The sequence below is a fragment of the Hyperolius riggenbachi genome, chromosome 3, assembly GCF_040937935.1.
Source record: "Hyperolius riggenbachi isolate aHypRig1 chromosome 3, aHypRig1.pri, whole genome shotgun sequence".
NCBI classification, from domain to species: Eukaryota; Metazoa; Chordata; class Amphibia; order Anura; family Hyperoliidae; genus Hyperolius; species Hyperolius riggenbachi.
Genome location: NC_090648.1, coordinates 376,531,369 through 376,555,085, shown reverse-complemented (window position 1 = coordinate 376,555,085; position 23,717 = coordinate 376,531,369). Strand labels below are relative to the sequence as shown.

General features: G+C 44.8%; 2 protein-coding genes across 4 annotated transcripts in view; one reads left to right on the top strand and one right to left on the bottom strand.

Annotated features, from left to right (window-relative positions):
* WNT5B (Wnt family member 5B) overlaps window positions 1-23,717 on the top strand; it is a 314,129-nt gene that overhangs the window by 178,278 nt on the left and 112,134 nt on the right. The gene's annotated exons all lie outside the window — the stretch shown is intronic.
* FBXL14 (F-box and leucine rich repeat protein 14) lies at window positions 3,163-8,934 on the bottom strand. Its single transcript, XM_068277236.1, has one exon. The coding sequence runs from the start codon at window positions 8,741-8,743 to the stop codon at window positions 7,538-7,540; it is 1,206 nt and encodes a 401-aa protein (XP_068133337.1). The 5' UTR covers window positions 8,744-8,934; the 3' UTR covers window positions 3,163-7,537.

Below are 23,717 nucleotides of genomic sequence, written 5' to 3'. Positions count from 1 at the left end.
TAAGGAGCGATTGTGAAGCTCCGATACACGTGAGCTAAACTTTGTGCTATGTCCATTGTGTACGTTTTTCAATAAAGGTTGGACTTTTATGGATTGGTCGAGCGGATCCTTTACTTCTCTTCAGATGTCTAATGGATTATGGCTGCCTTGGCTCTGCTCCTAGTCCTATAGGTGGTGTGGTGAGCGGTGTTCACACTTTTTATACATAATCCACAAGATGATATGTATATGTATATACATATACTAGCCAACCCGCGTCGTAGCATACGCCGCATTATCTAATAGAGTACGCGCCTCAGCCTTGAAGCAAGAAGAAGTAGGCTTTCCATGAGAAAATGTATGCGTGCTCAAACACCAAGTTTAACCCTAGCAAGTTTGGCTTTGCAAATCCGGCCTAATTGGCTATTCATGAGGCAATGCTCATGCAAATATGCATTTGCTTTCACATGCCAAACTATGCAGGGTCCAAAAACCAATACCGCAAAGCGATCGCCCTGCGGGAATTAGTTCATGCTACATTAGCACTATCCAGGAGCGCCACGGGGAGGCTTCCCAATGCCCCCATACAACCGGGGGGGATCGCGGGGTCCCAGACTCACTCACTGCCTGGGAACCACAGCGGCACCCCGGAGGGGGAGGCTAGGTAGCGCAGCTAACCCCCCAAATGTGGTCAGCGCCGGGGAGAGCCGTCTGCACCCACCACCCAATATTAAAAACAGGCACTTACCTTAACGTCCATTGCGTTCTGCTACATGCGCATTAACTTGGGGGCACCACATTAGAAAGGAGTGAAGTATGGGTCACCCCGAGCTTTAGAGCTCAGGGCTGGCTCACATACAACACTCCAGAGGGGGTGGGGAGGACAGGCGCAGACAACTCACTCCAGGGCTCACACCACCAGAGCAAGCCATCCACCACCTGCCTCCAAAGGATACAACTGCAAAAAATGCTTTCCATGAGAAAAATTGTGTGCTCAAACACCAAGTTTAACCCTAGCAAGTCTGGCTTTCCAAATCTGGCCTAATTGGCTATTCATGAGGCAATACTCATGCAAATATGCATTTGCTTTCGCATGCCAAACTATGCAGGGTCAAAAAACCAATACCGCAAAGCGCTCTCTCGCTACCTGGGAACCACAGCGGCACCCCGGAGGAGGAGGCTGGGTGGCGCAGCCGACCCCCCCCCCCCCAAGCGTGGCCAGCGCCGGGGAGAGCCGTCCGCACCCACCTCCTAATACTAAAAACAGGCACTTACCTTAACGTCCATTGCGTTCTGCTACATGCGCATTAATTTTCTCATGGAAAGCATTTTGTGCAGTTTGTATCCTTTAGAGGCAGGTGGTGGATGGCTTGCTCCGGTGGTGTGAGCCCTGAAGTGAGTTTTTCTGCGCCTGTCCTCCCCCCCCCCCCCCCCCCTTTACTGCAAACAGATTGTGACTCGATTTCAGCATGAGTTTGATTCACCATCTGTGAAGCTGCCGCCCCTGCATATATTACCTGATCCGGCCAGCGCGAGTCCCCCTGGTCTCCGCTGTCTTCTGCGCTCCAGCTTTACTTTACTTCCTGTCCGGGGAAGTTTAAACAGTAGAGGGCGCTCTACTGTTTAAACTTCCTGTCGGGACAGGAAGAAGTGAAGCCCAGCGGAGAAGGAACAGCGGGGACCGAGGGGATACCCGCCGGCCGGATCAGGTAATGTACTGCCGCTAGCGTCGGACATTTGACTGCTGCTATCGACGCACTCCTGACCCGCCGGTGATCGAGCGAAATCTTAAGCGCAGACAGATCGATTTCGGATGGAAATCGATCGTTCGGTGTTTGCGCAACGATTTCACAGCAGATTCGATCACAGTGATCGAATCTGCTGAATATCGGCGGGAAAAAGTTTAAGTGTATGGGCCCCTTTATTAAGACATCTACAGGCAATTTTTTTTAAACAGAAGTGGAATAGCTAAATAACTAAGCTGTAAAGTTCTGCTCTTGTAGGCTGCTTTCACAGTGGGACGTTAAAGTCCCACGTTACAGCAGCCTGTAACGCAGCCCAACTCACAGTAATGAAAAATCAATGTGCTGTTCAGAGTCCCACGTTGCGTTACATTGTAACGCTACACGTTGAATGAAGGTGCAGCAGGCTGTGCGTTATACTGGGCTTTAGCTGCAATAGACTGCTTGCACATGCTGAGTGACTAGCCACATGGCTAATTAATATTCACTGCACTGTAGTGCGGTAACCTGGACTCCTAGTGTTGTCCGGACCATAAATGAATCATTCATTTGATCCGGATCTTTTTTGTGAGTCGAATCATCCGGAACATCACAATGAACGATTCGGTTCACAGTGGATGTCTGTCTGGAAGAAACAAGAACATACAGAATGTACAGTGCAGGGAAGGTCGTGTCCTGCTAGTCATTTCACCCCCAGTCTGCTTCCCTAGTAAAATGATTCAAATGATTTGGTTCAAAGATCCGGATCTTTTCAATGATCCGATTCAAATTATCCGAATCCTTGAAAAGATCTGGACTTCCCATCACTATCCTGGAGCGGCTGTTCTATCAGAATAGACAGAACGAAAACAGCGCACCAAGTGCTGCATAACGCGGCTCAATCTGACGTCCAACTTCAACACCACCATGCATTGCGTTAGGGGCACGTTATGCGACCTTAACGTCCCCTAAAACGCAACATCTTGGTGTGAAAGAGGCCTTAAGCCGCATCTACATGAGTAGATGCGGCCGCGATGCTCCTTATCAATCGAGCCGCTGATGCGGCTCGATTGATAAGATCCGACAGGACGGATCTCCGCACCGCCGATTCCCTGCTCGCTCCCCGCGAGGGGACAATGACAAGGAATCGAGCGGAAGATAAGCGGCGCAGGCGGGCACGAGCGGGGAAATCGAATGCGGCGGGCACGCGGAAGAGGCGATCGAGCCGCCGGATCACAGCCTCATCTACCCGTGTAGATGAGGCTTTAAAGATACCTGCAGGATGAACACTACAACCCCTTTCAACCCATTCAAATTTGTGATAAATCTACACTATAGCAACCAAACAGGTTTCACTACCCATTCTGCTGAAATCGGCTGTTATGGATGGTTGCAGGTTTGCTATTTGTATAATTTAAATCATATTAACTGTACACCATGTAAATAAAAGACTGGCAACAACTTTCTCAAAAACATACATCATATTTCCTCTTTTATTATATAAATATCCGTTTAACCTTTTTACTGTAAGAATATAAATTGTTTTTGGAGGATCTTTTTCTTTTCTTTATACAAATTCACAGACAGTACAATGAAATTCGGCACATTTCTATGTGAGATCCAACTGTGGAGATGCTCAAGGGGAAGTGGGGGGAGGGGGAAAAAGTTCTTTTCAACAAAACAGAAAATATCAAGAAAAGTCCCATGTGTGAGTTCAATTCAAAATCCCAAACAAGCTGAATGAGTTTTGTGATCCACAGAACAAGGTGTGAGTACAGAATTCAATCTTAATCTGGGAGGACCAAGGATTGTGCTCCCTACTTAATACAAAATGCCTCAAATAATAAAAAGGTGCATTCATGTGGTGGGCTGGGGTAAGGAACAGGTACAGTCTTATGTTTGCATATATAATTTGACTATCGTCAACAGCAAGGAACTAGGCTTTGAACCATCTCCAGCAGCAAGAGTTGAGAAAGGCTTACAGATCTAGAATTCAAATCTTTAATGGGAACAATTAAAAATAACTGTTCGACATTATAATCTGAGCACTTAAGCACTGATCACGCTAAAAGGTTGGATACCAATCCAAACGTGGATAATATATATATAATTTTTTTTTCTTAAACCATTATGGATTATAAAATATCAGTTAGAAACCAAACAGTTTATAAAAACAACAGCAGAATACAACAGATCTACTGGGTCTCATAAAACAGTGCTTGTCTAACTCTCCGTGGGATGGAACACTAGTCCTTTGCTATGTGCAAGAGGCATGGTAGGGAATGAGTGGGTTAAATTAAAGGAACCAACCTCATGTTGGTCTAGTAGGCAAGAATAGGCATGATTTCTAGATCATTCTTGAAACACTATTATTGTTCTCACAAGGGCAAGGAGTAAAGGGAGAGCAAACAAAAAATATATATCACTAAAGAACCCGTAAAATGGGATCTCATTCCAGTCTAGGCACAAAATGAAAAAACAAACTTTCTTTCCAGGGCACACAAAGTAAAAACGAGGTAGCCAGTCATATGGGATATATTTTGGAAATTAAAGCAAGATAAAAGAAATGTAAAAACGAAAACGGCAGAATCCTGCAACTAATACCAGAAAGGAGTGTCAGCTACGTTACAGGGGAATGTTTTTCTAGAGAGGTTATGTTCTGGAAAGTGTGCACTACTTAAAAAAAATATATATATATAAAAAGAAAATTAAGAAATGTTATCGGTGCAGCTCCCATTAACCCTTCCATTGCTAGAGAACAGGAACTAACGAGACCAACAGCATGGGTTATCCATTTAACGCCAGTGATAAGCTAAAAGACTGACCCTTTCACCAAAACTGTAATATGCAACAGTTCAACTCTGCATTAGGCTCGCCAGACAGGATCATCATTGAGATGCAAATAATTTCTCCTTGCATTCAAATTTCAAGTATTATGCAGCCTAAACTTGGACCAATAAAATCGTACAGGAAGTGATTATTATTATTCGTCCAATTTCGAGCTGCATATAATTTACATGAAATCTGAATGCTCAGAGAAATTATACGCATCTTATTGATTATCCCTACTCACCAGATCTGGGAACTGCCAATCAAGCAGCATCTGATTGAATCCGCCCAAAAAAACAGCAGCTAAATTCTGATAAGCCACATGCAAAGATTCAAACTGATGCAAATTACGATTCTGATCCTGCCAGAATTTGCATCATTTAAACTTAACTCAACACAACTTTACTTTTTAGCCTGGTACACAATCACTGACTAGTTTTACCACCTGCATGTAGTATGAGGGTCAACAGATTTTGAATACTGTGAGCAGATTGTACAGGTAAACCCTCATACTGCATGAAGGTGGTAAAAATGATCAGTGATTGGCCAATGATAATAAACTGTGTACAAGGCTTTTGACTTAGGGCTGATCCACAATGGGTGCCTTTTCTTTTTTTGAAGGCCCCGTTCACATCACAAACGCGGATGGCCACGCATGCGAACGCACGCCATCCGCGTTTGTGTGCCTGATCCCATCACTGAAAAGTGAATGGGACAGCCACGCGTTTTTTACAAAAAATGCGTGCAGCATGCGTTTCCGAACCGCACAGGTCCGGAACGCATGCAATGTGAACATCAGACATTGCACTCTATACAATGTCTGATGTCGTGCGTGTCGGTCACCTGCACGCGTTTCCAAAACGCGGCTGGAAACGCGTGCAGTGTGAACGGGGCCTAACTGCATTGCTCATTCACTTGCCACAATTCTTATTCGAGTGAATGAGAAATGCGCTTTTAAAAGTTTGGATCAGCCCTTATTAGCAGTTAAAGGCTAGCCTGAGATCATCTTGTCAGGAAATAAGGGTCCAGTGTTTCCTACTAGTAGAGATGCACTGGGAATGATTTGCTAAGGCTGGAGAGCAGAGGAAAACATTGGAGAACATAAAACTACCTATATGATACTCTATTTTTAAGTAGACGTTACATTAGAAAAAAAAAATTATGGATCAAATATTCCAACTAAAACCCTCTGTGGAGTCCTGCAATAAACAAAAACAGACACTTACCTGGGGCTTCTATTAACCCCCTGTAGCTGTTATGTCCCACGCCGTCCTCCTCCGATCACCCGTTCCGACGCTGGCACCAGTCAATTCCAACAAGACGAATAATGCACGCTCCCGTCTCTGGGAGCTTACTGCGCAGGCGCAGTACGAGGTTTTCTGTACTGCGCAGTAAGCTCCTGGTGACGTGAGCGGTAGCACGCACGGCCGCGTAATTAGACCAGGACCGGCGCGATTGGAGGACGACGGTGCGGGACATGACAGCTACAGGGGGCTGATAGAAGCCCCAGGTAAGTGGCTGTTTTTATTTATAGCAGGACTCCACAGAACCCCTTTAAATCAATCGTGTGCTCAAAAACGCTGTAGGTTCCTTAATCTATGGCTGCAGGAGCACCTTGGGACTAATGGACCTGTACCCAACTACTAAATCAAACAGTAGAAAGGAAGAGGTGTAATGGTAATAGATACTTAGTTCTATGTCATAAGCTTGGTACACACATCCGATTTTGAATCTTACTATTCCCATGAAGTATAAGATCTTCCTTACACACAATTAGTTCATAGTATTCAAAATCTGTTGGCCATCAATCAATGTCAGTGGTAAAATTGGTCAGTAATTGGCCAATCAAAATTGGATGTGTATGCACTCAAGCATCTAGTGGTGCAAAACAAAAGTTACCACCAAAAATGTCCTGATCTACCAAATATTTGACAGTACATGGCCAGATTAAGGGATCCAGGAAGGTGAATGTGTTCTGGTGGAACAGAAGTTTGCCATCAGCACCTGAGTGTGAGCTATTGTAGTTGCATGCAGAATCTAAATCTAGAACTATCTAGTTATTTTTTTTGAAAAAAAAAAAAAATCCTTCGTGTAGGCACTGCATAGGTATGGTCAATAAAAAAATATGCTGAAGCAAGTAATTTGGGCATCAGTCATGCTTTGGTAAAATCTGCCGTCATTTAAGGAGCCCAGTGGGTGATTTGGTCAACGGTGGCACCCAATAAACAGAAGTAGGAGGCACTATTATTGGTGGGGATCGGTTAGGCATCGGTAGGGCTGGTGACTGTAACCTTTTGGTAAAATTACCAATATTCCTATTAAAGTATTGCCCATTGCTGATTAGTAGAATATCAATAATAACAGATATTCTATTAGTGGCTTTACCAACACTCATTCAAATGTATGAATTTACCCACCTACCAAATGTAGCAGCATTTTCAAGACATGTAAATTTGCATCAACTTAGAATTATTTTCATTTTGTTGACCTCTGCTTCTTGCATATGATTGGAGTCACAAAAGTACTAACTGGACTAACTTTTCAGCAGCCTCCAGGTGAGAAATACTAAATCTTTCACCTAATTTTAGAGATTTTTTTTAAACCCAGTCCAAGTTTGACAGATCACTAATGTTTTCCAGTGCTCATCAACCTTCAGATTTGTTGTTCCCTGACAAAAGGGTGGCAGGTAGTCCATCCATTATTTAATTTTTGTTTTCCGTCACCAAAAGCCAGTGCTAGGCTATTTAATTTGGCAATACCTGACAGTGGCTTACCCATGCCATAGAGTAATTCAGTGAGCTCTTCACTTTAACCATGTGTTACAGGCTTTGAAACTGAAACAACTTAAACTAAAGCCATTTCTGCTGCCAGGAGCAGCCAAGCTGCCACTGCTTCATGGCACCAGATATGGCGCATTCTGCTGTCCGTTCTCGTGGCCCGATAGGCGGTTTAATGCGTCAGTCCTAGAGTCTCTTCTGTCAATGAGGCGGGCTATAGGAAAGAAGCCCTCACCTGACTTTCTCACTTTCGGTCATTTGCCAAAGCCCCAGGTTTAGCACTTTGAGGCACGGCAGCTGTGTAATCCTCTCCAAACCCTTCTTGGTAATTCGGGTGCAGCCATACAAGTCAATGCCGGTCAGCTGGCTCAGGTGTTCCGCAATCAGCTCCAACCCCTTATCCGTGATCCTGACGCACTGACCGATGTTCAGGGTCCGCAGGCTGTGCATTTGTCGCACCATGCGGTTGATTCCATCGTCACTGATGTGGCAGGAACACAGCGATAGAGACTTGAGCCCATAGAGGCCTTGAGCAATGTAGGCTAAGCTCTGGTCACCCACCTTGTCGCAAAAGGAAACATCCAGTCCCGAAAGCCTCAAGCTACCCATGGCCAGATGCATGATGCCTGTGTCACTGATGTTGTCACAACTGCGCAGGTTGAGGCTTCGTAGCCCACCCATATGGGAAAGGTGCAACAGTCCAGCATCAGAGATTCCACCACAGAAGCTCAGATTGAGCACCCGCAGTCCTTGCAACCCTCGGGAGATGTGCTTGAGAGCTAGGTCAGTCAGCTTCTGGCAGTCCTGCAAGGTGAGTTGCTCCAGGTTCAGACAGCCCTCAGCAGCACTACGGGTCATTCCAGCCAAGTGACCAATGCCCACATCAGAGACATGGCGGCAGCTGCGTAGGTTGAGGCTTTTTAGGCCATGTAACCCCCAGGCCACTAGCAGCAGGCCTGTGTTTGTGATGTTAGAGCAGCCTCCAAGCTCCAGCACCTCCAGGCGTTTGAGATACTGGGCGATGCGGCCTAGGCTGCTGTCGGTGATCTGCTTGCACAGGCTGAGATTGAGGGAGCGCAGCGAGGCGATTTCGTGCACGAAAGCGTGGCCCAGGCCGTTGTCGGTCAGGTTGTAGCAGCCGCTCAGGTTGAGGCTCTCGATGTCGGGAAGGCCCTGTATGACGTAGCTGAGCGAGCGGCGCAGGCTGAGGATCTGGACGCGCCGGATGCCGCGCGCCTGCAGGCTGGGGAAGAGGGAGGGGTTAGCGCGGCGGAGATGTAGTTTGGCCTCGGTGCCCCGCCACACAGACTTGTGGTAGGCCGCGTCCCTCCAGGCGCCACACACCTGCGCTGCCCGACCCTTGTCGCGTACGTCCAAGTAGCTGAAGATCATGGCCAGCAGCTCGGGGAACAGACAGGAGATGTGGCTCTCCTCCATGCTGGCTCCGGCATCACCCGGACGGCGGCTCCTCCTCCTCGTCAGCCTGGCCCCGGTCGGCGGCTCATCGTCAGCTTTGCTTCTGAAACGTTACGTGATTCTTATTTGTCTCCACACGGCCTCATAGAGCACCGCCGTCTGTCCTCCTTACACACAGTCCGTTAGCACGCGGCGTGCGCGCTCCTGCTGGCGTGCGCGCCGCTGACTCACGAGTCACTCATTTCCTCCTCCCTCTACCACCAAGTGTTTCGCGTGAACGGGATCGTCACAGTCTGTTAAACGAAGTAAAAGTAAAACTACTGATTCCAATGTTAGGCTTCAGTTACGGCCGCTCTGGCTAGAGAGTTAATCGTTAGTTGAGAAGTAAATGGAGTATAGATTTTTCTGCTGGCGGTCCCATGCGCGCCGCCGCGGAGGTCCTCTGATTCCTTCCAGGCGTCTAGATTGTCAGCACAGAAAAGTTGGCCGTCTACCCTAGTTTCGGCGGCGGCTGGCTGTGGCTGGTCACCGCTCGAACTTACTTTTTCCCACTACTGGAATCGCGCACGCGGGAGGCTAAAGTTATATTTTATTTGCAGTAGGTGCCCCGTCAGCACCCCTTTTTCAGTGGATTTTTTATTACAACGGGTGCCCTGCTTACATAATTGGAGGTCTCTGTACCAAGATTATTGCCTGGTTGTTACTGTTTTACTGATGCCTTTTCACTTTTTTTTTTTTTTTTACTTTTTGCTACGTCTGCGTAATCCGTACAGTGGCAGAAACGTGTGCGTTCTCGCCGTCGCGGTAGGAGGTGTAAGCGCGCGTCCGCCATTTGGGGCAGTGTGTGGAGGTGGTAAACTCGCGCATGCGTACTGGTTTATCGTACTCGACAGACTTGAGAAGGAGGCAAGCGGTGGGTGGAGTCTACAAGCTTCCTTTGTCTCCCGCGCAGCAGCCGTCTGCTCTCCGCGGTGGAGGAAGGTTGGCATGGAGACGGCCCCTCCCCCTGCTCTTCCTGTTTAACCCTGTGTGGTAATATATAGGGGTAAGGAAAAAAATATCGAAGGTGTTAGCTCCTGAAAAGGGCTGGACAATGACACCTTTAGAAGTTTTATTACCATTGCAGCTGTTGTTTTATAAGCTTCCAGAGCAAAGCGATTGCTTTTATATGAGTGACATTGTCATTAACAATCATACAGTGGAATGATTCTGGGCTAGAAAGGAGGTCTGAGAAAGAAACGTGATCTTGCAAGCCTGGTTTGGATTTACAGAGAAAAGTAATTACACTAAAGTAGTAATAAGCTGGATAAGAGTTCTCTAAAAGGACAACTGTAAGAACAGGAATATGGGGTCTGTTATATTTATTCACTTTTATGCAGTACCAGTTGCCTGGCTGTCCTGCTGATCCTCTGCCTCTTATGCTGGGAATACACAAGTTTTTTGGGCAGATTTACTGTTGGATCGATTTTCCGATCGACTTTATGATCGTTTTTCAGATAGATTTCCATTCACTTCTATGAGAAAATTGATCAGAATACGATCGAAATCAGATCGTCCCATTGGAAATTATCTATCAAGCCATCTATCTGCCAAAAATACTCATCGTGTATTCCCAGCATAATGCTTTTAGCCATAGACCCTGAACAAGCATGCAGCAGATCAGGTATTGTTAGATCTGACAGGATTAGCTGCATGATTGTTTCTGTAGACTCGAGTGACCAGATTTGTGTGGGTCCAACCTGGGACGGGGGGGGCTTCGGGGGGGCCTCGCGCGCCGCAGCGAAAAGTGGGGAGGACTGAGGAGCGCGCAGCGATGAAGACCGGGGGGGGGGCTGCGCCACGGCGAAAAAATGGGCGTGGCCATGACATTGTATGGGCGGAGCTAACGTAACGTAATGATGTAACAGCGAGGCATAAGAAAGCAGTGTTTACGCCATGATGTGGACAAACGAGACTTTGCATCATGGGTGTGCAGAAACTGTGTGATGCTAATAGTATACCGTAACCACAAAGCAGCAAACATAGCCATCAGAAAATAAACACAATGGGCAACATGTCAGCACAAAATAAACACAATGCGGGCAACATGTCAGTATAAAATAAATGCAATGCGGGCAACATGTCGGTACAAAATAAACGCAATGCGGGCAAACATGTCAGTACAAAATAAACGCAATGCTGGCAACATGTCAGTACAAAATAAATGCAATGCGGGCAACATGTCAGTACAAAATAAACGCAATGCGGGCAAACATGTCAGTACAAAATAAATGCAATGCGGGCAACATGTCAGTACAAAATAAACGCAATGCGGGCAAACATGTCAGTACAAAATAAACGCAATGCGGGCAAAATGTCAGTACAAAATAAACGCAATGCGGGCAAACATTTCACCAGAAAATTAACGCAATGTGGGCAAACATTTCACCAGAAAATTAACGCAATGCGGGCAAACATTTCACCAGAAAATTAACGCAATGTGGGCAAACATTTCCCCAGAAAATAAACGCAATGCGGGCAAACATTTCCCCAGAAAATAAACGCAATGCGGGCAAACATTTCACCAGAAAAGAAACGCAATGCGGGCAAACATTTCCCCAGAAAAGAAACGCAATGCGGGCAAACATTTCCCCAGAAAAGAAATGCAATGCAGGCAAACATTTCACCAGAAAAGAAACGCAATGCGGGCAAACATTTCACCAGAAAAAAAACGCAATGCGGGCAAACATTTAACCAGAAAAGAAACGCAATGCGGGCAAACATTTCACCAGAAAAGAAACGCAATGCGGGCAAACATTTCACCAGAAAAGAAACGCAATGCGGGCAAACAATTCACCAGAAAAGAAACGTAATGGGAGAAAATTTTGACCTGGAAAAGAAAGCAGTTACTCACCTGGCAGAAGTCTCCGGCCTCTGGCGAGCTGCTCCCGGGACCACCTTCCTCCTGCTCGCCTCCCGCGCTGACGGCTACGGCAAGATGGCGCCCGAAGCCCTGTACTGGAGACACAAATAGTCTCCAGTACAGGGCTTCGGCAGCCATCTTGCCGTAGCCCTGCTTGCCTGCCGGTGTCGGAACAGACACCGGAAGAAGGAGGCTGGAGCGGGGCTGCAGGCAATGAACTGGCACGGCGTCTATAGACGCCGCTGCCAGTTCATGAGAATAGAGTGACCAGAGTCCTGAGGCCGGGACATCCCGCTGCTGAAAGCGGGACGTTTTCCGGGACCTCATGCAGCCTGGGACAGCGGACCCCGAATCAGGGACGCGTCCCGGGCAATCCAGGACGTCTGGTCACTCTAGTTTCTGGTGTTATTCAGACCGTACTGCGGCCGAATAGACCAGCAGGGCAGACAACAACTGGTGTTTATTACAAGTAAATAAATAATGGCAGCCTCCGTGTTCTTCTCACTTCAGTTGTCTGTTAACAAAGGGTTGCAAACTGACTTACATAAATTCAGTATTTTTTTTTTTTGGTCCCAACCCCATTTATAAGGCCTCTTTTCCACGAACTGTTGAGCTATGTGTTCGGCAAGCAGTTATCAGGCAGCAGTGAGCAGTTGTGAGAGTTTGAGAGGCATTTCACTGCCTATCAACAGTTCGTGGAAAAGAGGCCTTAGGCAAGAAATCTGCTGGACCGCAGAGTGAAGGCAAATGGGCCAACAAGTGCTAAGCATCTCTGGGAACCCTTTTAAGACTGTTAGAAGACCATTTCAGGTGACTACCTGTTGAAGCTCATCAAGAGAATGCCAAGAGTGTGCAAAGCAGTAATCAAAGCAAAAGGTGGCTACTTTGAAGAACCTAGAATATGACATACTTTCAGTTGTTTCACACTTTTTGGTTATGTACTATACTTCTACATGTGTTAATTCATAGTTTGGATGCCTTCAGTGTGACTCTACAATGTTCATAGTCATGAAAATAAAGAAAACTCTTTGAATGAGAAGAGGTGTCCAAACCTTTGGTCTGTACTGTATCGTAAAAAAATAATCGTTAAAAAAAAGACCCCTGAAGATTGCTGAAATGCTTGAGTAATTAGTGTTCTCTATTTGTAATGATGGAGTCCCAGGTTCAAGCCATTTGTCTCACTGGGTTGAAGCAGCAGCTAAAGTAGCATACATTAAATGTCTGTCACCAAAGATGACTCAGTGTCCAGGCAAAAAAAAAAAATCCACTTACCTGGGGCTTCCTCCAGCCCCTGGCAGCTGTCCTGTGCCCTCGCCGTAGCTCTGGTGGCTCCCTGTCCTCCGCTGCAGATGCTGACCTCGGCAGGTCGGCTTTCTGGGTCGGCTTCTTGTGCGCTCCACCGCGCGGGTCACATGGCCGTGCTGACGTCAGCGCTACCACGTGACCCGCACGGTGAAGCGCACAAGAAGCCGACCTGGTGATGTCGGCAGCAGAGGAGACAGGGTGCCACCAGAGCTGCAGCGAGGGCACAGGACGGCTGCCAGGGCTGGAGGAAGCTGATTTTTTTACATTTTTTTTGCCTGGACGTATCCTTTAAAACAGAAGGTATTTGCAATAATTCAGCTTTAGATAAACAATTGTGGTTTCCCACAATGCATCATTACTAAATATGCAAACTATCACTTTATTGCCCTGAAACCAGGCTTACACCCAGAACCGCTGGTGTATAGCAAGTCCATGATTGTTTCAGTTGACAGTTTAGGAAAGACCATTGTTCTTTTATTTTGAAAGGAATTTGCTATACCTGGCATGATTTATCCAGCAGATTGGATCATTGGAGAGGATACCAATGACATTAGGGGACTTTTGTTCTCACACTTAATTCTTACCTGCGATGATCAGTGACAAACTATGTGTGCATAGCTTTAGGGCTAAAGCTGGCCATACAATGGCCCGATTTGCCGCCGTTTCGACAGGAGATTCGATCACTGGGATCGAATCTGCTGCCAATCGTTCGCGCTACACGCCGAATTTCGATCCATTTCGTCCGATCCCGTCGATCGCTCTGTTCGGAAAATTACCGTCGATCGCCCGCGGTGAGGGAGCGCGTCGCTAGCGGCGTTCGAGTACCCGACGACCGACGCAATAGAGCCGCATACATTACCTGCTCCGCCGGCACGACTACCCCCGGTCACCGCTGCTCCGTGTCCGCTCTGGTCTCCGGCATGCTTCAGTTCCTCCTGCCCGGCAGGAAGTTTAAACAGTAGAGGGCGCTCTACTGTTTAAACTTCCTGCCGGGCAGGAAGAAGTAAAGCATGCTGGACCTGGAGACCAGAGCGGAGAAGACAGCGGAGACCTGGGGACTGGAGTCGCGCCGGCGGAGCAGGTAATGTATGCGGGCGGGGGGAGCGGCGGCAGCACCACCACCACCACAACAGATTGTGAACGGTTTCAGGCTGAAATCGGTTCACAATCTGTTTGCAGTAAAAGTAGCCATACGATCCCTCTCTGATCAGATTCGATCAGAGAGGGATCTGTCTGTTGGTCGAATCTGATGGCAAATCGACCAGTGTATGGCTACCTAACACTTATATACTGGTGCAGTGATAAAGCCTCCTTTACCTATGGTAAGCAAGAGCTGTGGGTGGTGGCCTAAGATTTCTTACCCAGTGTTTAACTAGTTAGTACATATACAATTTACATATATTTTTTTAAAGGGTAATTATTTTCTTAAACGTTAGATTACACATCCATTAATGCATTGGATTTTTCCCTGGTGCTTGAGTTTTCCCCATGCATCCCAAACATATTTGTAGTTTAAAAAAAGAATGAACTTGCTTATTATTCCCTCCCATTCTTTCCTCTTCGCCACCCCGATCATTCTTCTTAAAGTGTACCTGAAGGCAACGTTTGAGAAAAGGTTAAATACCTCATTAGAGGGAAGCCCCTTGATAATCCAGAGGCTTCCCCCATCCCTCAAAAGCTTACTGTTCCAGCCCTAAAACCTTCTGAATCTATTTGGCAGGAGGTGGTCAAATAGGTTCATGTAGCTGCGCTCCTGTCTGCATACAAGTAGCAAGCATGAGCAACTGTGTGCTACTGGGCAGGTGTGGGCCCTCAGTGTGCACAGTGCAGGTGCACTTGTTCACTGACGGAACCGCTGTTGAGAAGAAGAGGGTCCTGGCAACCAGCAGTGGGCTCAAGAAGAATAGGGGATCCAGGGGCTTCCCTCTGCTGAGGCAAGTATCTTTTTTTATTTTTAAAATCACAGGTTTGCTCTAAGAGGAGGGAATGAAAGGGTGATAAGAGGGAGCTTCGTCACAAGCTTGCCTCTTCCTGTTTGACTTTGGCCAAAAGTCAGTATTTTCAAAGAGTGATTATAAGAATTTAGGAGTAACCAGGAGAGGAATTGAAATGCACAGAGGTTTGTGGAGACTTCCTGGTCCCTTGCCGTTATTCTGCACTGCTCCTTTCATCCGCTGCACCCCACCGAAAGCTGCATGTGCAGCCCTGGGCTAGGGGCCTCTTCAATCGCACTACCGCACATTTGTAAAAGTTGCAACTGCGCATGCATGCAACAGGAGTGCAATTGAGAAGGCGCGTGGCCACGCATGAGCAGTGGCTGGTGACTGGCTGATTTGGCTAGCTGCCAGACGGGTACATCGGCTGAAGGGAGCAGCACAGAATGACAGCGAGCTTAGGGCCAGGAGGACTACAGGTGGCTAGAAGATGCCCTAGGTAAGGTTAACCAGTGAAAATGTTTACCTAACACTGCCTTTAATTAGTGGTGGGGCCAGTAGCAGCACCAGCTTCAATTTTTATTTTTTTTTTGGGGGGGGGGGGGGGGGGAGGGTTCACAATGGCTGGCTGATGGGGCCCATTTGGGTGATCAAAATCAATATGTGTATAGCAGCTCTAGATATTTTTTGCTTAACTCAGGTGATAAAATTAAGGCTAACTAGTTCAGCAATTATAGGAACCAAATGTAAGCATCCTAAACAGAATTCAGAGGCTTTTGAGCAGAGCAGGTTGTCCAAATAACAATTATGGAGGAAAAGCTACATATAGATGTAATTGGCCAGTTGGCTGGCATGCTTTAACTCTTACTTGCTAGCAAGCTGCTACTGTGTGGACAGATCACAGACTGATCACAGATCACCCAGCTTGTGCCTAATGATGCAGGGGGGGTGAGACTATTCCTGTTGACTAACCATGTTAGAACATACAATCAGAAGGAGGTAGAGATATTTATTTATTTATTTATTTATTTATTTTTTGCAAATATAAGTGTCATCCAGATACATTAATTACAAGGGATCTTGTGAGGTATTTATGGCAAATAGATAAGACTCTTGGTTTACTTAAAGAGACTCTGGAACACGTCCTCTGTAGCTTGGGGGAATCTAGCGTTGGCTCCCCTGAAACCTCCTCGACAAGGCTTGAGTTTGTGCACGTCTACTTGCCATTGTGCATGCAGGATTCATTTTACTGGGCATGTGCAAGTTTGTGAACTTGTGCCTGCTCAATAAAAATGCACTCATTTGCGAGTGCTGCTGTGCTGTGGGAGCATGTCTACAGATGGGCCACTTGTGGGCAAATGTACTAGAAATCGCAACGATAACAAGTACAGAAGCACACTGGAGTAAACAGAGAGGGCAGGAAGTAAACCAAAAAGGAATATCATAATATACAGTATAATCTCATTATAGTAAACGCCAAGAGACCAAGAAAAGTGGTTTACTGTATTAGATGTTTACTATATCAGAAATTGTCCTAGACAATGTCCTTGGCCCAGGATGCCCTGGTACATTCTCTGCTGCAAAGGAGCAATTCTGTTTCCCCTAGGACAGTGATGGCTAACACTCCAGCTGTGGTGGAACTACATGTCCCATAAGGCATTGCAATACTCTGGCAGCTGTGAGCAAAACTCGGGGAGGCAGAGGCATGATGGGATTTGTAGTTTTGTCACAGCTGGAGTGCCAAGGTTAGCCATCACTGCCCTATGAGGTACATTTCAAGCACTTAAAGGGGAACTGAAGAGAGAGGTATATGGAGGCTGTCATGTTTATTTCCTTTTAGACAATACCAGTTGCCTGGAAGCCCTGCTGATCCTCTGCCTCTAATACTATTAGCCATAGCCCCTGAACAAGCATGCAGCAGATCAGGTGTTTCAGTGGTTCAGACTTATAAGTCTGATCTGACAAGACTAGCTGCATGCTTGTTTCTGGTTTTAATCAGATACTACTGCAGAGAAATAGACCAGCAGGGCTGCCAGGCAACTGGTATTGATTAAAAGGAAATACACATGACAGCCTCCATATACCTCTCTCTTCAGTTCCCCTTTAAGTATTCCTTAGCGCTGCATAGCCAAACTGGGAAAATTGCTGTTACAGTACCCAGGGCTCCTTGAAAATTGCAGTTATCACTGAATAGGTGCAGCCACATGCTTCCTGTGCGTGGCTCCGATACCTCTGTTTTGCAACGAGTAGCTCTGATCTGCACTACAAGCGAAAGTAGACAATAAACTGTGTGGTGCCAAGGATCCAGCGTTTCAGGTCAGAGAAGCCTGATAATAAGCCGTTGCCGGGTCTCGACCAGATTGTTAAAATGGTCCTGGATAAAACCATACAAAAAGCGCAGTACAGGCTGCTTTCGCTTGTATAAAACCATAGAAAGAACGAGACTGCACACCACTGGCTGCAAATCGTTGCTGTGTATTTTGGAACAGGTACACTACATGTTACGGTCCGTTTTTTACACCTGATGAAGAACTATGGTCCGTAACATGCAGTATGGAGTAGCGCTGTATTTCTCTCCTTCTCATCTTATAGGTTAAAACAGATCTGGGTATTTGGCTGTGGATTTCTTTTGTTCTGTGCATTAGGTTCTCATTGCTGGTTGTTGTTGTTGCTGTTATTATTATTAAAATGTAACTGTCAGGCATAAAATAAAAAATCAATTCTTTATTGTAAGCGAGTAATAAGGATGTTAACTACTTCCCAACTGAGGGGTTTTACCCCTTGACCACCAGAGCAATTTTCACCTTTCAGCGCTCCTTCCATTCATTTGTCTATAACTTTATCATTACTTATCACAATGAAATGAACTATATCTTATTTTTTTGGCCACCAATTAGGCTTTCTTTAGGTGGGACATTATGCCAAGAATTATTTTATTCTAAATGTGTTTTAATGGGAAAATAGGAAAACGTGGGAAAAAATTTATTATTTTTCAGTTTTCGGCCTTTATAGTTTTTAAATAATGCATGCTACTGGTAATCAAAACCTATGAAATGTATTTGCCCATTTTCCCGGTTATAAAACCGTTTAAATTATGTCCCTATCACAATGTTTGACGCCAATATTTTAATTGGAAATAAAGGTGCATTTTTTTCAGTTTTGCGTCCATCCCTAATTACAAGCCCATAGTTTATAAAGTAACAGTGTTATACCCTCTTGACATAAATATTTAAAAAGTTCAGTCCCTAAGGTACTGTATATTCCTGCGTATACTTTTTAACCCTTGAAAATCTTCTGAAAAGTTGGGGATCGTCTTATACGCCGGGTGTCATTGATGCCAGATGTTACGCCCTATCCTGTTACCACCTCTCAGATCTCCCTGCTGAGGGAGCGCAATGTATTCTTCCATACTGCTCTGATAAACAGGTAGACAAGGAGAGCTGACCAGTCTACTTAAGGAGAGTTGACCAATGCAACAAGTTAATTGACTATATACTGTTATATACTGCGTAACACATACAGTACAGCACCAGTATCTGTTCATACACAGCACCAGTACATGTTTTTTTTTTTTTTTTATTTTATTTGGTGTGCGTTGGAAGAGGGGTAGTCTTATACAGCGAGTATATCCCAAACTCTATATTTTAACTGGAAAAGTTGGGGGGTCGTCTTATACGAACAGTCGTCTTATACGCCGGAATATACGGTAACTATTTATGTATTTTTTTATTGTAATTTTTCTTTTAATTACAAAAAATAAATAAATTGGGGAGTGTGGGAGGTAAGGAGTTAATTTTTTGTGTAAAACTAATTTATTTGTATGTAAAAAATGCTTTAGGGTGTAGTTTTACTATTTGGCCACAAGATGGCAACAGTAACTTTTTGTTTAATGTGACCTGCAAGTGTCCTTCCGGACGCTTGCAGGAAGTACTAGGAGGCTGATAACGTTTTTTTTTTTTTTTCCACATTGATCACGCTGCTTATCGGAGAAAGCAGCGGATCATTGCGGGGCTTAGATCAACGAACGGGAATGGATTTTCCCGTTCATTAAACTCCGGGCGGGCGGCGTGTTTACCCGCGGGAGTGCGCGCTAGAGCGAGCGGGAGCGCGGGCAGCGGCAGGAGCGCAGAAAGTACGGATTTCTCCGTTCCTGGGGGTTAAAGGATGTAAAAAGGGACGGAGAAATTCGTACGCGTGGGGGTGAAGTGGTTAACCAGGCAATCCAAAAGTGAAAAATCACTTCTCTATAAAAAATCATTCCCCAGTTTCCCTGGCTCTTATTTGGTACATCTGCCGCACAAAGGAAGTTGCAGGGCATGCTGGGTTTTCTTTTTTCTTCTTTACTTTCCCCTAACACATAGCCAATGCAGTCTGGTTTTTCCCTCTTGTTTTCCCCTCTCACACCTCTGTTCCTCTCTGACTGGCTAATATTTCTCATGCTGAGACTGCAATTTCTACTGCAGAGCTAGTTGGCAGTGTCTGACACTGGGAGGAAGGTGGGCAATGATAGAGTAAGGGAGGAAATTATGTGAGGATTGGCTTCAAGATAGACACAGTCAACATGGAAAATCCTAAGGATTTTCTCTGTTTTTACAATAGAAAAATCACTAAAATCAAAATGTTGACAGTGTGATACATATGTTATGTAAGTAGAGTAAGTATTTATCTACTTATCTACTTCTATATATGTTTTTTTCTGAGATAGTATGGCTGACAGCTCCTCTTTAATGTTTTGTTTTTTTTCTAAAGCACCATTATATTATGCAGTGCTGTACAATAGATAAGGGAGACAATATAATGTTGAACAATAGAACACAGGTATATTACAGCGTTAAACAATGGCATGCAAAATAGTGAAACAATATTGTGAAGATTGCAAGGTAGGGGTAAATGGAGACAATTCACTCTACATGGCGGTGAAGAAGAGCACATGGGGAGGAGGGCCCTACCAAATAGGCTTACAATCTAAGGGATGGAGGAGTGGTTCATTTGGGAGGGGGGAATTGAAACTATGAAGAAGGTGGATGGGCTATGGTAAACAGATGGGTCTTTGAGTCCTGCTTGACTAAGTTGAAGGTGGTGTCAAACCGGATGGGTGGAGAGTGGGAGCTCCATAGACTAGGGGCTGCTGTGGAGATGTTTTGGAGCCTCGCGAGTAAGCAATAGATGGAGGGTGGACATTTGTAGAATTGAAAGAGTAGAGAGAGCAGGATGGAGTGTATCTCTAGATGAGATTGAAGATGTATGAATGGGGGAGGTAAGGTGGATGGATTTGTATGCCAGGTAGAGCAGTTTAAATTTAATTCTGACGAAGACAGGGAAACCGGGAAGAGACTTGCGAAGTGGGGCAGCTGAAAAGGAGTGACTGGAGGTGTGAATACATAATGGATTTCAGGGGTCAGAGTCTGGTCTCAGGAATTTCAGAAAGTAGTCCAGATGGGACATGACGAGAGCATGGACCAGGAGTTTTGCTGTGTTGTGGGTTAAGTAGGAGTGAATGTTGACCATGTTGCAGAGACGGAAGTGGCAAGACCTGGAGACGTTCTGGATATGGGGGCAGAAGGAGAATGCAGTGACAGGTGACACCCAGGCAGAGGGTTTGAGGGACAGAGCTGATGAACATGTTATCAATATTAACAGATAGTTTCTGGAAAGTGTCTGCAACACCTCAACCAAATAACTGTGTGTGCTAGGGCTCAAAACAAGAGCAATTATATGGTAGAGGAAGAAAGCCTTTAAAAAGATAGCACCCCCCACAGCAAAATTTGAAAAAGTATAACAAAAATCTTTATTCAACATTAGGTATAATAATAATCACAATACTGATGATTCAATAAAGAATAAAACCATTTAAAAAACAAGCAAATATTGCTATCCAGATATACAATTGTGCACTTTATTTTATAATTTTATATATGTGATATTTATTTATGTTTTTATTTTTTAGGTTTCATAGCACAGGTGTTGTTTATTGGTCTTGCATCACACTAGGTTGTATACTGAACCCGGGTTCTCCCCGTTGGGCTCAATATTGAGCCTACTGTGGGGTTTTATATCTGACAGCAGCATTGTGTCATTATACAATATATTGCATTTAGAGTGATTGTTTCATATGCAGCAGGGATCATGTTGGAATATTTGCTTGTTTTTTAAATGGTTTTATTCTTTATTGAATCATCAGTATTGTGATTATTATTATACCTAATGTTGAATAAAGATTTTTGTTATACTTTTTCAAATTTTGCTGCGGGAGGTGCTATTTTTTAAAGGCTTTCTTCCTCTACCATATAATCAATATTAACAGAGACGTCAGGGAGAGGACTGGAGGAATGGCAGTAAGTTAGTTGCATTTTCTCTTTCTTCTGGGCTGTGTCCTCACTGTAGACTGCCCACCAGATTCATAGGTTCAAGATACAAAGATATCTCCAAGCCAAAATATAATCTATCAACACAAAGAGGACCCCAGGCACATACAGATGCACACTGACCATACCAGTACCTAATATGTGTATTTTAGCTTTATGCAATTAACTGCATTCGCACTTCGGACAGCTGTCAAAGGAACACATGACCCCCTTTGAGAGATATATCACCATCTCTTGATGAAACCATCCTCACTTCTCATAGAGGTGTAAACCGGTTAAAAGGCAGGAAGTGAGGCAAATTTGACATCGCTCTCAGTCATATAAACCTGACAGATAGTTTAATCCTTCCTCATGCTATCATAAACTAAGGAAGTGTCCCAAGAGGGTCTTCAGAAACTCCTATTTTCCATAGATTAAATTATAGTTATTGTTTTATTTGTGTTGTATAGGAATATTTGATCTATTTAGCAGAGGCCAGGCTCACATTAGTGTTTTTTTTACGGAACCGGACATACGGATCCTGCCCTCTGAATCCGGTGAAAACGGTCCGTTTTACAGCCAGTGTGTTGTAAAACATCAGTTTTCATTGGTTCCTATATACTGCAAAACCTTCCGTTTCCGTTCCGCTAAGCGAAACAGTCCGGAAAATTGGGTCTTGCAGCATTTTTTGGTCCGCTCAGCGGAACGTACCACGGAACCGTACGGCCGGTTCGGTTGGCAAACGCTAATGTGAACCGGGCCTAAGTGTGAAGGAAGGAAGTCTTCTGCAGTTACCAATACACAGTCTTCTCAAATCAGACCAGAAATCTATTCTGGAAACATGCATGCACATAGTTAAAATTGAATCTTCTACAAGTTTATTCCACAAGTGAATTCTGAGATGGTTTATCCATTCTCAGCTGTGTTTGCCATAACAGGTAACACTGCAGTTCATATTGTTCAGAGAAGACTAAAAGCACACCTGCATAGTGAACAAAATAAGCTTTTTTTATTATTATTTTTATTTCAGCCAGCAGATCCCTCCCATAGTCTTTGAGGTCACTCAGTGTCCTCTGGGTCCCCTCCATTATGCTGCTGTCACCCCAATTCAATTTCTGTGATGTATGCATTGTCCTGGCTGCGCACCTCCTTGATCGTGCTCACGTAGCCATTTCATAAAATCTGTTCCTGGCCACGGGAGTGTGATTGAGGAGATGTGCAGCCGGAACAGGACATGTGTCATACTGTGCGACCCAGCTGTGTTGCACACTTTAATTGGGGTTACAGCGGCACAACGCAGGTGACACCGAGGGACTACAAAGGCTTCGGGGGGCTGGCAGAAGTCTCATGTAAGTAAAAATATACTTTTTTTTTCTTCACAATTTAGGTGTGCATTAAAATGCTGTCAGCACAGATCCAACCATAGGTCAGATTTATGCAGATTTAAAAGAATCTCTGTAGACTACTAAGTCTCATTAAGGGCTAGTTCACACTACAAGCGTTTTTAATTTTTTTTATTTTTTTTTATCGCTAGCATTTCTAAAAGCTCTGTAAATGTGCTTTTGTAATGTAATCCTATATGAGTGTTCTCACATAAGTGATGAACTTTTTCCAATTGCAAACGTGTCTCCTGCACCATTTTCTTGGCAATTGCGCTTCAATGCAAGTCATAGGAAAAATTGCAAATCGCTTTAAAAGTGATTTGAACAGCGATTTTGTGAGTGTTTTTCGTGCAAATTTGCTTTAAAAGTCATTTAGTTCCGGGTGACAGAGTGCACTACCTTTTTGTCTGTGCACAGAAAATCGCGAAACATAAACGCATGCAAAATCTCTTGCAAAAAAACGCCAGTAATCTCTTCACAAAAATGCTTAAGGCTTGTGATTGCGCTTTTCGATTTGTAGTGTGAACTAGGCCTATGGGCTATAGCCCACTAGAGCATTTTTAGACCCATTTTGGAATCAAGGTGGGTGTACAGGAGAGATTGCGATTTGCCAAAATTGCAGTCGTGTGTCCTGCAGCATTTTTTGGGAGCGGTTCAATAGGGTAAAGCAGGGCTTTCCTCTAAATCGCTCTGGAAATCACTTTGCAAAATCGCTTTTAGTCTTTTTAGAGTGAATTGCAAATGCAAGTGGGCACCCAGCCTGACTCTCTAGAGCAGAAGTATGCACACATTTTACTTTATTCGTGAGCAACTTTGGACACTACACAAACAAGATGACCTACCAAGTTGTGGGACCAGTATTAGGTGAAATGGGGCCCTGGGAAAAAGTTAACGTGGTCCCTCTGACTCATCACCACCACCACCACAATATAACAATATTCTGTGGCCTCACCGCAGATTAGATAACCAAGTAATAATTGATCAGTGTAGTTAAGTGGATGCTTTGTGACCTGAATGTCTTGCAGTAGATTAGGAAGCTGTTTTTTTTTTTTTTAAAGCAAGGTAACTTTAAGCTTACATTTCATGATGACAACTTTCAAAGTTTAGAGCACCTCTGAGATAGATATA

Coding starts and splice junctions, on each gene's coding strand:
- FBXL14 (XM_068277236.1), bottom strand. CDS start 8,743: ATGGAGGAGAGCCACATCTCCTGTCTGTTCCCCGAGCTGCTGGCCATG.